Raw genomic sequence first — 14,256 nt, 5'->3', positions numbered from 1 at the left:
AAAAAGTGCCGCTTCTTAGCCGGATTACGTCTGGCCGTGTCGTAAATAGCAGGGGCGAGGCCTCAAAACCAAGTATATATTGGGCCGTGATATTTAAATTACAATCGTTTCCAGCCGCTGCATTTATCAACGTACAGCCAGTCTTACGCTCTGATTGGTGGGATACAAACGTTTCATTAATCCCACGTGAAGCCTGTCCTAAGAGGATTTCTGCGCTCATATCTGCGCTGGTTTCTACGTTCTACTGCAATTGAGGACTTCATATTTTTTCACCGAACGAGGACTGTAGTCCTAAATTGCATGAGGTGGTGCAAGGCATCAGCCAGTATGTAGGAGAAGAAAGACCAGTGCCTCTTTAAATGTACACATAGCATGTCAGTATTGGGTTTCAAAAGGCATATCCTTTATTTAGGAGTGGATCTGCAGACGGGTGTGTTGACAGATTCTCACTGGGATCCGCAGTACAAGCAGGTGTAATGGATAACAGAAATGTAATGAGACATGTTGACATTTAAGCCATCTTCTTGTTAAAATGTTAGCCCTAAGCACAGAGTAAGGTGATGTATATCAAAGCTTGTTTCTTTCAATTTTTTTAAAGAGTCTTTCTGCCCCCAGTTGTCACAGATTGCTCAATGCAACTTCAAGAACTTACCTTTGACAAGTGATGCCACGCAGCTTTGGGAATGCTCCCAAAATCCTTGGTTGCCATGTCAGTGATAGGACAGGATGTGAATTTGTTGCCCGTGGCCAGAATGGAGTGAGTGGAATCTCTCCAGCATGGCATATCTCTTTATGTAATGCAATAGCATCTGCTGAAGGCGTTGACATAATCCCAAAACTAAGCCATGCGGCCGGCATGCCAACAAGTCCGCAGACAAGGGATCTAAAATGAGAATCTGCAACAAGCAGGCAAACGAGGAGAGAAAGAGAGAGGATAATTGTTGGTTAAAAGCTGTTGGTTCAGAAAGACGATGCTTGTTGAAGATGGCTGCTTCAGTATGCACGCATGCAAATAAATTAACTGTTATGCCAATTGATCCAGATTGCTTCAAACTTTATCTCATTTATTTATGGCAACAATAGAGAAATCTTGAATCGTGTGTACTAAACAGGGCTAAAGCCAACCTGTCTGGCTAAAACACTGCAACCCAAATGTTCGTCCTTAACTGCTCAGCATTGACAGACTGAGGATATAATGATGCAAGAGTAACACTGTTTTGAATTGAACCCTGTCAAAGCATTAATTAAGAACCAAAAACTTCAATAAGTGATGCAACATTTCCAAATAAGCCTTACACATCTGCAAAACAGTACCCAGCCCTCTATACGGCTCCCCTCTGTAGAAAAAATAACATAAATGCAACTTACTTAAAGGTCTTGTTCATGTCAGGGCTGTCTGCTCAGCTCTCAACCCATATGTGAGATATGTCAAATCATGCTTTTGGATACTTAAATATTAATTATGAAGGGAAACATTGGTTACAGGTCTGGAAGAGCTACAACGTGTCCTGCACAGAGCCGAATGGTGTGTCCTATCAGCTGTGTTGTGTGCATGTGGGCATGTTGCCACTCTCCAATCAACGATGATTGAATCCAGGTGCAAGTTTGTCCTTCCAAGTGTTACAGAGCTGCATCAATAGCAATTCACCCACCAACTGTTTCATGCTCGCAACAAAACTCTTGAATCACAGTGTGTTGCGTTTTATATCCAAACGGTGTCAAAATTCACAATGTGGACACAGCGCTGTGCTCACATATCTGTACAGGACACTGTGTGTCCTGCGTTGTCCTTTAGCAGTGAACTTTATATCCTGATGTCCTTGTATCATGTGTCGGTATTCAATCCAGAGTGTGTGCCTGGCTGCACAAGTGTCACCCCAGAAAAAATATCCTTGCATGAATACTTTGTGGAACAAGTGAGTCTGATGGTCTGCTATGAAAGTGTCCGCAGAGTAAATGTCAGCAAACCTCCGTTGGCCCCTATGAATAAAAAATAAAAAAAACTTTTAGAAACAAGCATGCAACCAGAAGCTATCATGAAAAGCTTTCTTAGACAAGGTACTCCCAGCTATAACAATATTGCCTATGCATAGCTGCTTTTCACAAACTGACATACATTATGACCATAGACAGCTCCTATAGTTCTCGGCAGTGTAATACAATTGTTTCTCATCTAACATAGTGAAGCGGCTTGTAACATTTACAAATAAGCATTCATGAAATGTCAAGACTTCCCACAAACTTCCCTTTGTCCTACAACTCATTGCCCTGTCTCTCTTGAACAAGAAGCAGGCGTGCTTGAATGGAAGAACGGTTCTGTCCTTCACACTGTCTGATTTGCTTAGGAAAGGCGCTCACGTCTAATACTAATCTGAACGACAGCAGTGGAAATCTTGGCTCCGTTTCAGAGGCTCGATTGGGCCTGGCCCAATGACCTTCTCTTAGAGAACATGGAAAGTTTGCCGGCTCAATATGTCACAGCCAGCATGAGCTTAGAAAGAGAACAAGAAAGAAGTGATTAAATGGGTTGGATCCGCGGTTGGCTTTAGACGTCAGGAGGAGTGCAGCTCTGGTTGTACTATAAGATTAGAGGAAATTGTATCAGGTTGAAACTCTCTGATCATGGATGCATTACACTTCACAAATCAGAGGAGAAAAAGAAGAGATTTTAATTCCAAAAATATTGAGGTTTGATTTTGGACTTGATTGAGTGTTGTTTTCCATATTGAGCTCTGGAGCAGTTTGTTTTAGAAGAGTGCAACAAGTTGAACACGTCAGTCGAGATCAATAAAGACAGCACGTCATTAGAATAAATGACAAAGCCATCATTCTGTTCGCAGCCAGACTTTAGAAACTGCCTTTCATGCATCCCGCTGGATAAGAGCAGATCCCATCCACTGAATACCAGTGCTTCACTGACATAAACAACTGATAATTCAGAAATGGGACATTTCTTAAGGCATAATTATAGCAACTGAAGTAAGTTTAAAGGAAATCAGCCTCACAGGAAGTTGAAACAAAGTGTTAAAACAGGGTTAATTGAATTGTAAGCCTTGTCACAGAAGATTACCAAGTCCAAGAAACACCCCTTTAATTGCGTTATTACCATGTGGATTAAGGCATGGGGTATTTTTGCACAGTAATTATAGCTTGACTGTCCGTGCATTTTAATGCACTTTAGTCAGGACGATTTGGGCTGAAATGTTTGACAGTCCAAACAGAGGAAAGTTCCATTACCAAATGATCTGTAATGCTTTGGGATAACACTGGCATTTCAGCTGTAATGGTGCCCACTAAATCAGGATTAAAAGGATGTACGGTGATAATGAGCAATTAATTTGACAGGACATCGCCTTGACTTGATGCTATTTATGTATCAGAGGAGAAAATCAGAGAAGCCCAAATCAGAGAGTCAACACACTGGTGGTCATTCTTTCCATCTCCAGGTTGTATGTCAGCCATGGAAACTCTGCAACATGTAGCTCTTGTTCTCCTTCAATATCACTTCCAAACGTATCAAAAAAAAAAATTAAAAAAAATTCATCCAGCCCTTAGCAGCCAATGTTGGTTTTATCACAAAGTATGCGTAAATTATTAATATTAGCCATGCTAGTGGCATGGCTCTATGGCTTTAAATGTTGGTCTGTCAGTCGCTGTTCAGTCAGTCAGTTCACCACTATGGTCCAGACTGAAATAACTGAAAAACTATTGCCATGAAATTTGCTATATATATATATATATATATATATGGATATATATATCCTTATATATATCCATGATTCCCAGATGATGAATTCTAACAAGTGGATCCTCTGACTTTTCCTCTAGCGCCACCAGCAGATCAAAGTCTTCACGCATCTTATGAAATATCTCTGGGACAAAAGTTAATATTCATGGTTCCCAGATGACGGATCCTAAACACCTTAATGAACTCCTGCAAAACTAACGACATGCCCATCAGCCTTGTCTTAATACTTTATGTTAAGTGCTAATTAGCAAACACACTAAGATGGTGAATATGGTAAACAATATACCTGATACACATCAGCATAGAGCTGCTAGCGTGGCCGGAGACTCTTGTTAACCGACAGAAACACCTCTTTGCTCTCTTTTCCATTGCTGTACAACTGAACTTTGTTTTGCTGCGGTTGGTACTGGTGAGCACATTTTTCATTTTTCAGATGGACTGTTATTAGAGAAGCTGTGGTCTTTAAATGGAGAGTTAATGTCACTGAAGGTGCATGTGCGCTTTGAAATGATAAGGAACACTGACAGCATCATCCCTCTTTTTTTTAATCCTTTATTGATCTCCTGTTGCTGTCCACCTTCTTTACTCCATATGTTGGTCTGATCACAACAACAGCCTCTTTGGAGCTGCCGCAAGTTCTGTCTGTTGCTCATGGGCACTACAGGACAGATGCTTCCAGACACTGGAATTTGATCATGGCCCTCCAATTAAGCAGCGGCCTCCCTACTTCTCACATTCATGATTTCAACAGCCAGGGAACCCAGGACGGTTACAGAATATCATTAGCCTAATGGACGGGAGCGCAGGATGGCAAGGATGAATGATTGCATTACTGTGCCATTTGCCGCAGTCTGTACATTGACATAAATAGTGCAAACAAAAAATAACTGTCCACGTGCCCATTCTACTGTATTGTGATGGCTTGTTCGTGATACATGGGTTCAAGCTGAGGTCTGAGAGAGAGGGAGAGATGCTCTCTTGTGTCGGAGTGAGTGGGTCGGGTGGGGGCTAAGTAGCTGGCAACTGGATTTAGACACAACTCCACGATCCGCTAGGACCACTCTGCAAAAAATACAAGGAGCAGATAAGAGAGACAGTAAGAGCGAGAATACATAGAGAAGGAGCGAGCACTCAGCTTTTCTCTCTTTCCAAGCCATCTTGTCAAGAATGCTTGAACGGAGCCATTATCCAACTGGTATGGGACAGTTTAAATAAAAAGAATACAAACTAGATAGCTTGCTTTATACTTTCTAAAGCAATGGTTCCCAAACTGAGGCTTGGGATCCGCACGAGTGGCCAAGAGCTGAATAAAAGGGAGCATGAGATAATGTCTGGAATTGGAAATAAGAAATGCTACAATTTTTGCAACATAAAGCGTTGCAAAGGGTTTATTTGTTGTTTGTTTCTGTGAAATACTGTGTAAGTGTTTCCACTTCTTCAGAACTCAAAAAAATTAAATATAAATGTTTGAGAAGTGGAAATAAATCTTTGATTAAACAGCTCACAAGTCATTGCTTCATTTAAAGAGGTCATAAGCAAAAACGATGGCTGCTAATGACCGATGGCATTGGTAAGTCTTTAAGAGGTCTTTACTTCTGTGTAAACTAAATGAAGTCATTTTGTAATTCAGGTCTTGTGCTACTTTTTATTTGCGCTACTTGATGTCCTTCATCCAGTCTGTAGCAGACTGTAAATTACCTATTTGTAGGAAGGAAAAAAGCATCTTTGATTTGTCAGTATTTTGAATGAAGTCATTAAGTACTGGAGTTGTGGAAATTATGCTAATTGTTATTGATGCTACTCCGTGATTGCCAAATAATAACCGATGATATGCTGCTCACATCATCCCATTTACATGTTGCTCTCTACATCGGCTCGTTAGCGGCGGCGCCGTGACGCCAGGCCAATCAGGATCCTCTTACACCACCTGCACACTTTCGAAGTCTTGCAGGGTGCCATCACAGCTTTGGCCCAAAGAGCGTTGTTGCAGCCTTGTCACGTCGAGTCAACGCGACTCTTCCCTCTCTCCTTCTTGCTTTTCTCGGTCAGGTGAAAAAGCCCAGCCGTCTGCATCCAGAGACCTAACGCTCTCTGTCAGCTGGCTGTCCCTGCGGTCACAGTGGAGATTCATCTTTCTGCTGATGTCCCTTCTGTGTGGCAGAGAGTTGCCAGCCCCAGCATTCTTAAAGGCCTTCCATGGCCTCGAGGCACAGGAAGCAGGTAAACGTAAGCACGACAGGGCAACACTGATCTGCTAGGAAATGATCAAAAGGCCAAATTACCAAATGATTACCTTCTGGATCTGAGTTGTATGCTAATCCATCAACAAAATCTAAATTAACATATACACACACACACACACACACACACACACACACACACACACACACACACACACACACACACACACACACCATTACAGATACTAAAACACTGGAATCTTTTAGGTTTTCCTTTTTTGTTCTAATTAATACGCCACGTCTTGGGCACACTTGAGGTAATTAACATTGTTTTTTGCCAGCAACACACAGCAGATGGTGATTGAAAATAGAGGGATGAGTCGCTCAATCAACCACCATTTGTCTGTAGCCATTAATTATCTAGCAAAGAATACATTCAGTCCCCAAAGTTGATAGTTTGGGGGGAAGAAGAATACTGTCCTTCTGTTCCTCATTACTCTTTAACAGCAGAAAGTGCTGAAACTAGAATGCCGGATAGGGAGATTGCGATTTTAATAGCACTGTCATTATCTTGGCCCATAAGGTGGCATACGATAAAAGGCTTGTCGGGAAAAAAATGGCGCTAACAAAGAAGCGTTTCAATAAATGGAAGCCAAGCAATATCTAGTGGTTCATTCTGTTCTGATTCATCAAAGACCACTTTCAGAGATGATGGGGACAACATGCACAGTTTCATTCAGCATAATGGGTCCAGTCACTGCAGCAGGAAGTGTTTATTTCTTTTATCAGATGCCTATGGGTCCGGTAACCGATCATCCCCAGTTTGTATATGCAATCTGATTGGAATGGAAATGGAACAGCGCCTTGCCTGCAGCTATCACAGACACAGTCATGATATCATGATGTTCCAAGATTTCGTTTCTTCCTCCAGGTCTGGCAAAGTCTTGTTGGTTTGGCTTCGCAGAAACACCTTATTCTACCTGGCAACACATATAACTCACTTAGCTTGTATGAAATCCTATAAAAATGAAAGGCTACAGGAGGGACATATAAGAAGAAGGCAAGAAAGTGTTAAGGAAAAACGCATTTCACATATGTAAAGACTGTTCAGGAGACTTTGATGAGTTACAGAGAAGCATTTAATGAATACTCAATTGAGGAGAGAATTAAGCTTAACCACAATGTGTTATTGTGTCATGCCATCCCAACTTCTAAAGTGCCTGTCTTCCTGAGGGTGTATTTATGACTTAAAGTCATGCTTAAGTTTAGCTGAACCTTCAAAGTAAACAAAGATATTGCAGGAGCTCAAATATCTCAACACAGACAAAATGGGTCCTGCGTTTACTCACCCTATGGCCTCGGCAGGGTGATGTCTTATCATACGGGAGTGGGTGGTGATGGCGCAGTGGGTATGACATATGCCTTGGGTGTGGGAGACCTGGGCTCCAGAGGCGTGTGGCCTCTGGCCTCTGCAGTCATCTATGGAGGCACCCAGTTGAACTACTCTGCCTGGAAAGGTTATGAGCTTATGTTGCACACTGTCTCAGTTTACATAGCATGAGTTCATAAGCTAAATTACACCACACAAGAGGAGTTTGAGGGATTGAGCCAAAGAAAAACCCTTCAAGGGACACTGGAGGCAAGAACTCCATGACACAAGGTCACATGGCAATACTTCTTTCATGTTTTTGTCACCGGCAACAGCGCCCTAATCCCCTGTCTAAAATCTTGTATTTTTCTGCCAGCCTCGTAGTCAGAGATAATCAGTGTTACCTGACTTTGATTATTGTGATAGAACCGAAGATAAATGCTGTTGCTTTAATGTCAGTTGTTCTCTATCGACATAGAAGGGAAATGTGTACTCTTCTTGTGCTTGGTAGAGAATTAAAAGTTCTTGATAGTAAATTACTGGTAGGATTGCTCATGTTCCACCCCACAGCCTTTAATTAACTAGTTTCAGGTAGTCTAATCTCATTATCCAAGAGTGCTTTTTCCACACCTTAACCTGCTTACATGATACTGAGACAGGCAGGAGAAGGATGGTATCCACATATAAGAGCTGCCACATTTGTGCAGGGTTTAAATGTTCAACTTGCTCTCTACAGCCGCCAAAATACTAACCATTTACACATTCTTGTCACATAGCTGGAAACAAAGGCTGAATAGTCAGTGCCATTTTCAGGATTTGAACAGCAACAGTCACAGCAGCCACAGCTAGATGCCAAATAAAATACAGAGCTACACATCTCAGCAGCAACATCGCAGTGTTTGTCCCACAGAGAGCCCAGCCCCATCAAACCCCATTATCTGCAAGGCTACCACTTACTTCCAACTGGAGTAGAGATAGCTGCTTATCTACTAGTTAATAATAAAAAAACACACATAACAGATAAAAAAAGCCATCCTGTCGTGATGGAAAGAGAGAGGTGAGAGAGAAAAAGCCGACAGGGAGCAGAGAGATTTCCAGGGACAGTTTCATTCTGTGGAAAGGGCAAGCAGAAGGAGACCTCCCGCTGTAATGCGCCAGCCAAGCCGAAATGAAAGCGAGACGCTCTCTTCTCCGGGGCTAAACAGCAGCCTTAATAAAAAACACAATCAGACCCCCAACCTTAAAGTTTAATGCACATTCTTCCCATATTTCTCTTTGCACCAGTAAAAAGAAAAGACATGGTGGAAGCTCCCGGTGTTATCCCGGCTCCCAGGCTAAGATGTGTCTGTGTGTGTGTGTGTGTGTGTGTGTGTGTGTTAAAGGAAAGGGGTGTGTGTTCTACTCATAATGAAGCCCCATTGAATATCAAGCACACCATCAACTCAACTATAGCTCTCCATCGCATTAATGAAATTGTTCCCCCCAACTTTTTAATTAACTTGCAGACTCATGGTGTGGAGTCAAGTTGTGGACACAGACAAAGACTACAGTGCTCTCTCCCAGGTGATATGAATATCAAGGAGGGAAGTTGCTCTGAATTAAGCTGAGTTTCTTTATTAGGGGAGAAACTTCAGAGAAAGACAGATGTGCTGAGGACGGGTTTGTGTCATTTCTACTGCGTCAGTCAGCTCTCATTCGACACTTTGATATATCAGCACAGGAGGTGGGGAAGATGCATTTATTGGGAATCCACATTTACAACACGCATTGTTTTCATAACGTTTAAATCTTCCTTTTTTTTATCTTCAAGGATGTCTCTTTGATAGTAATCGGAGAGAGCACAAATCATAATCGCTCCACAGCGCTGACTGAAAGTGGTACGACAGCGCTTGATGAAGGGACATTCATCACAAGGAAAGGGAGAAAAGAGGGAAGCCACTAAAAGAAAGAAAGTTTTTATTTTTTTCAAACACATTTCCCTTTATTGGCATGGTGAGGCTGATGAGAATTGCACATAAAAAATGAAATTCACAAGAAAGTCGTACAATAGGTAGAACCACAAAGGCATTGGTAAGGACTCGGCAGAAGGCAACGTGGATAGGACACAAACAGGTAACAACCCATAGCGACCCCCTCCCTTCTCCCCCCAAACACACACTCTACCAGAAACACACACACACACACACACACACACACACACACATTAATGCCTGAAAAATCACAACCCAAATCAACACCCACACACACACACACACACACACACACACACACACACACACACACATTGTCCTTCCAAATAAAACATGATTACCCAACAAACGTTTAAGCAGTGGCAAAGTCCTCGGTAGGTCACATTATTAAAAAGTCTGCCACAGTTGAAATTTGAACCATAAGGTGTTATAATATATTGCTACTCCAGGCAATTTACAAAGCATTTTTTTAATTACAATGATTAAAGCCACATCTATCAAATGGGACACGACACCATTACCCAAACGCTATACAGACAGCAGAAAAGTAAAACAATGTCTTAAAACACAGGTGACAGGTTTTTTTTTTCCATCCTACCCTCGACCAGTTTTTGCTTCTTTGCATCATCAAAAATGAGCAGTTTCTTGTCTCTACGGTCAAACTCGGTGAAAGGAAGCCTGTGATCAGCAAAGCTTTCATACAAAAGATTTCTCCTTCCTGTGATGGAAGCTGCTTCTCTCATTACTTGGCTCGAGCTAGAAACGGGATATTAATTGAACCAGAAACCGCAAGGTTACCTTTAATGTCATGTCGGCGGCGCTGTGATATCTGGACTGTGAGTGGGGGTGGTGGGTGGAGGGGGTGGTGGGGGGGGTGCTGATGGAAAGTGGTGCAGCATGCGATACATTGTTGAGTAGTTTTCTCTAGGCTTATAGAATGTCATTTAAAAGCTGCCAGTTAAGACAGCTGAGAGGCAGATATCCAAAGTGGTATATACTGTACCGACTGTCGTCCTGTAATAGCCATGCACTACACAACAAACAGTTTCACCGCGACACGTTTTACACACAGGGTGGAGTTAAGAGTCAGTCACGTTTGCACAGATGTCACAAGGTAATGCGTGCATTACAATCACATAGACTCAATTACATCTTAAAGGGAAGAGTGGGAGTTGGATGTTCAAGTGTTTACTGCACACGTGATGTCACAGGAGATGAAATGCCAAGACACTGGAATGGAGTCTTCCTAGCAACCAGCGACTGGGTAATGGGTCACGTCCAAAAATCACACAACAATAGGAGCTATAAATACAACTCTGAAAAATAAGTTATTGCTTTTTATATAGTTTTTTTCTTTCATTTATATTATTATCATTATTATTATTAATCATTTTGTAATTTTTGTGAATAATATTAGTAGTATCATCACTGTATATGTATATATATATACATATACATACATTGTTCATCAAATACAAGATCTTTAGAAAATTCAGGGAAAGGAAATTGTAAACTTTTGTTTGGCATTCACATAATCAAGCGTGAGTGGAGCGATGAACAAGTGTTTACAGCAGCACAACTAAATTCCTGCAAAATCATTTTATTGCTTATGTTCTGCGTCTGTGTGGAAAGAAAGTCCAGCGACGTGCTGCAGATGGGACCGATAGTGGAGACAGAAAAAGAAGTGGAAATGATGAGGGGCTGCCTGCTGGAGTGATGAGCTACATGTTTTGATTGTTTTGGAAAGGCATAGAAGGAAATATTATCCCCACCAAACTGTTTATTGTACACCCTGTCTAGTGATTGGACGTTAAATAACAGAAATCAAAGGACGACACAGACAGTAAATAAATTTCATGACGTACGCCATGGAAAATGGAGCCCATAAATAGTTTTGATTCAAATATTAAAATAAATAGATAAATATGTGTTTGTAATGATTTGAACGCATTATTCTCTTTCAGTGAAGGTAATCAACAGGGTAACCATACAAAGCAATGAAATCAACTGTGTAATGTATACCATATGTATGTATATATACATATATACATATATATTTATACATATATATGTATATATATGTATTGATTGCTTCAGAAATAATTATTAAAAAAATGGGGTACCTTTTTTTTTACAATCATGAAAAACACGTTAAAAATGCATTTTACACTGGTTGTATAAGCAAAAACACTGATTGAGAAACTTTATAAACAGAGAAAACTATACATGGTGTACTGTTTTTTTTACCCAACAAAATAACTTAAAAAAGGACATTTGTTCACATGCTCCCTCAAAATGAGCAATCGGACAGATCTTTTTTTCTTTTATACAATCATATCATGTCTTCTACACATCATGTAGGTGTACAATATGTTTTACGGTATTGTAATGACTACAGATAGACATTCTGAATTAAGAAATTTTCTTCTCATTGTTAAAAAAAGGCTGCGTTTTACAGTGCATAGCTGTAACAAATAAAGAACTTTATCCGATATGTACATAAAATAAAAATATTCCTTTTTATAGTATTTGTAAATACACGTCTACATTTCTCCTTAAAATGTAGACGACAATGTTACCTTGAGCATTTTACCTTCGAGGTACAATTCCCAACACTCTTGCTTGTAATGTAACACTAGATCCAAACATCAGATTTAAAAGAAAGAAAAAAAATCAACAGCAAAGGAAAACAAATCTGGCTGAACAAGCTGCATGTTTTCACCCCCAAATGAATGGTGGGCATTGTAGTGCTTAGAGAAAAAAAATCATGAACGTTTTTTTCTTCTTCTTCTTCTTTCACTGACGCTTGTGCAGCAGTAGAGTGCACCGAACCTGTGCACCAGGTTCTGAGGGTTCACTGGCTTTCCCAGAATGCAATGTCTTTTCCCAGCTCTTCAGCAGCTATGTTCATGTAAACTTTATTTTTGATATATTCATTTATATTGATATAGGTCTATAGACTTATTCTTATATACTCTGACATAAAGTGTAAAACCTCTGGTAGTCTCGTCGGTAAAGGAGCGAGAAACAGTATCTAGGTATCAGAAGTCCCTCGTTGTGACCGACAGCATGCGCCACTAAACTGTTACCTTCTCAGGCTGTGCTGGGCCTCTCTCAGCAAGCTGTCAAAATCCATGGAGTCATACTTGCTTTTTGTGGAAGCTGGATCGAAGTCGTCCGAATGAGAGTCTGAAAACAGCAACGAGAACCGTGGTGAGTGTTGAGCAGAGCAGATCTCTTTGATAATGCACTAAAAACAAAAGGGTTATCAACATTGTTGCGCAGTCATGTTGAGCTCAATGTTAATCTGAATGTCGCTTTGCTATTGCGCTTTATGGATCTGCATGTACCTGAAAAAGAAAATAATTAGTTCCACATCCGTTGCTCCAATGGGTTTAGGGTTGCCAAATTTCCACAAAATCATGAAAATGTGATAAACTTCAAAAATAAAGGATAATGCTGTGTGCCCAGGGTCAACATTAAAAATTATGTTTTACGGGGGGTAAGGGGTACAAATGATTTCTTGGCTGGCCACAATAAAATTTTTGAAAACATATCAATCCATGACTGCATGTTTCCATAGAAACCCATTAACCACTACCAATTCAAGCAATGCGGGAAGGAAAAGTGCCTTATTTCACACGGAGGCAACCAATGTAAAAGCATATCAGTCTATCTTATAGTCCCATTTTTCCTGATCAACCTGATAATACATAAAGAGTGTCTTATCTCTGCCAACAGACAGATTCACAAATGGGGCCCCCAAAGGGCCCAGCAGCACACTCCAAGAGCTTTGAGAAATGGCAATGACCATGGCAGCTAGAAGACACCAGTCGTGATCTAATGCAATGGCCAAGGGCTGGATTGTGTCACACTGCGCACCTTGAGGGATGAAAAATCCCCCGGTGCTCTACTTAAAACTAATGGACAGTGTCTCCGAAGACACAAAAAAAGAAGCCTTCTAAGATTGAGAAGACTGGGAGAGGTTTGGACACCGCACTATTATAAGATCCTACATTCCTCTCAATCTCTTCATCCTGTGCCTATCAGCATCGGGACGACCAGAAATAGCCCGTTCCTGACAAAGAGACAGTCGAATGAAGGCCTTTCCAATTCAGTAGACTGATTAGTCAATCTCGGCATAATGTCTGTCCTCAAGGCTTTAGGATTAGCAACTGGTTCTCTGTGTGTCAATTTCTCATCATGTCCTCTCTTTAAAAGCTGATAGCTTCAAGCATGTGCTTTGAAAATGTAAAGTAACCGCTTCATTTATTGAGGAAAGTGCTCTTTTTCTCCGAGTGACCCGTTGACCCTCTTGTAGCAGTGCATTATACATTCCCGACCTCCCATTCTGCTGGTAAATAAATGTCAGAGAAAAGACTGGCTGCAGATGTAAGAGTCAATATCGATCTTATATCATCACATGGAGGAGATGATCTTTTGTGGGTGTGTAACACTTGGCATAGAGTGGCATCTCACTTAAGTTTCAATATAGCTGCCTCAATTATTGCCACCAGTATAATTCTGTAACTAACAGAAGAGAAAAAAAATGTCTTCATGTCAAAAGTGGGACATCATGCCAGGAAAAAAATTAATATCTTGCATTTTTTTTTATCAAAATGACCTTCAGAGTACAGATTGGGGTTTAACATTCATGAATCTGATCAATACAGAAGCTGTATACATTGGCTGCATACATGCATGTTTACTCAAAGGAATCACTAATGTTATATGAACTCTGCCAAGACCCCGGACTCCCTCTATGTAAAGGGACGGCCCCCACCATCCACATCCAGGCTGGTCCTCCTTTAAGCACTGCAACAGCTGGCAGCAGTCTCTCTAGAGGGAGGAGGGGTTGTTGGGACTTAACCTTGCTCCCACCTTCCTCTTCCTCACCTCATCTCTTTTCTTCAACATTGCCTTTCTCTTCATAATTTCATCTCTACTCCTCCCTCCTCTTTGCTGTGCTCTTAAAGTGTCCCCCCCCCC

General features: G+C 41.1%; 1 protein-coding gene and 2 long non-coding RNA genes across 12 annotated transcripts in view; 1 reads left to right on the top strand and 2 right to left on the bottom strand.

Moving 5' to 3' along the window:
- Window positions 1-1,588, bottom strand: part of LOC116669407 (uncharacterized) — a 73,109-nt gene extending 71,521 nt beyond the window's left edge. The window contains exons 1-2 of the long non-coding RNA XR_004326773.1: window positions 1,369-1,588; window positions 653-896 (exon numbers count right to left, since the gene is read on the bottom strand). This is a non-coding gene — a long non-coding RNA (uncharacterized LOC116669407). The remainder of the gene's footprint in view (window positions 1-652; window positions 897-1,368) is intronic.
- Window positions 1,589-9,857: 8,269 nt separating this feature from the next.
- Window positions 9,858-14,256, bottom strand: part of ppargc1a (peroxisome proliferator-activated receptor gamma, coactivator 1 alpha) — a 330,707-nt gene continuing 326,308 nt past the window's right edge. For all 10 annotated transcript variants that reach the window (XM_032544182.1, XM_032544183.1, XM_032544184.1 and 7 more), the window contains one exon: window positions 9,858-12,456. In XM_032544182.1, coding sequence (XP_032400073.1) covers window positions 12,353-12,456 — 104 coding nt within the window. In that variant the 3' untranslated portion in view covers window positions 9,858-12,352. The remainder of the gene's footprint in view (window positions 12,457-14,256) is intronic.
- The window catches only part of LOC116707051 (uncharacterized), a 29,512-nt gene continuing 26,420 nt past the window's right edge, over window positions 11,165-14,256 (top strand). The window contains exon 1 of the long non-coding RNA XR_004336395.1: window positions 11,165-11,294. This is a non-coding gene — a long non-coding RNA (uncharacterized LOC116707051). The remainder of the gene's footprint in view (window positions 11,295-14,256) is intronic.

This window comes from Etheostoma spectabile, chromosome 19, assembly GCF_008692095.1.
Source record: "Etheostoma spectabile isolate EspeVRDwgs_2016 chromosome 19, UIUC_Espe_1.0, whole genome shotgun sequence".
NCBI lineage: Eukaryota > Metazoa > Chordata > Actinopteri > Perciformes > Percidae > Etheostoma > Etheostoma spectabile.
The sequence above is the reverse complement of the archived record's forward strand: the minus strand, read 5'-3'. Positions and strand labels throughout refer to the sequence as shown.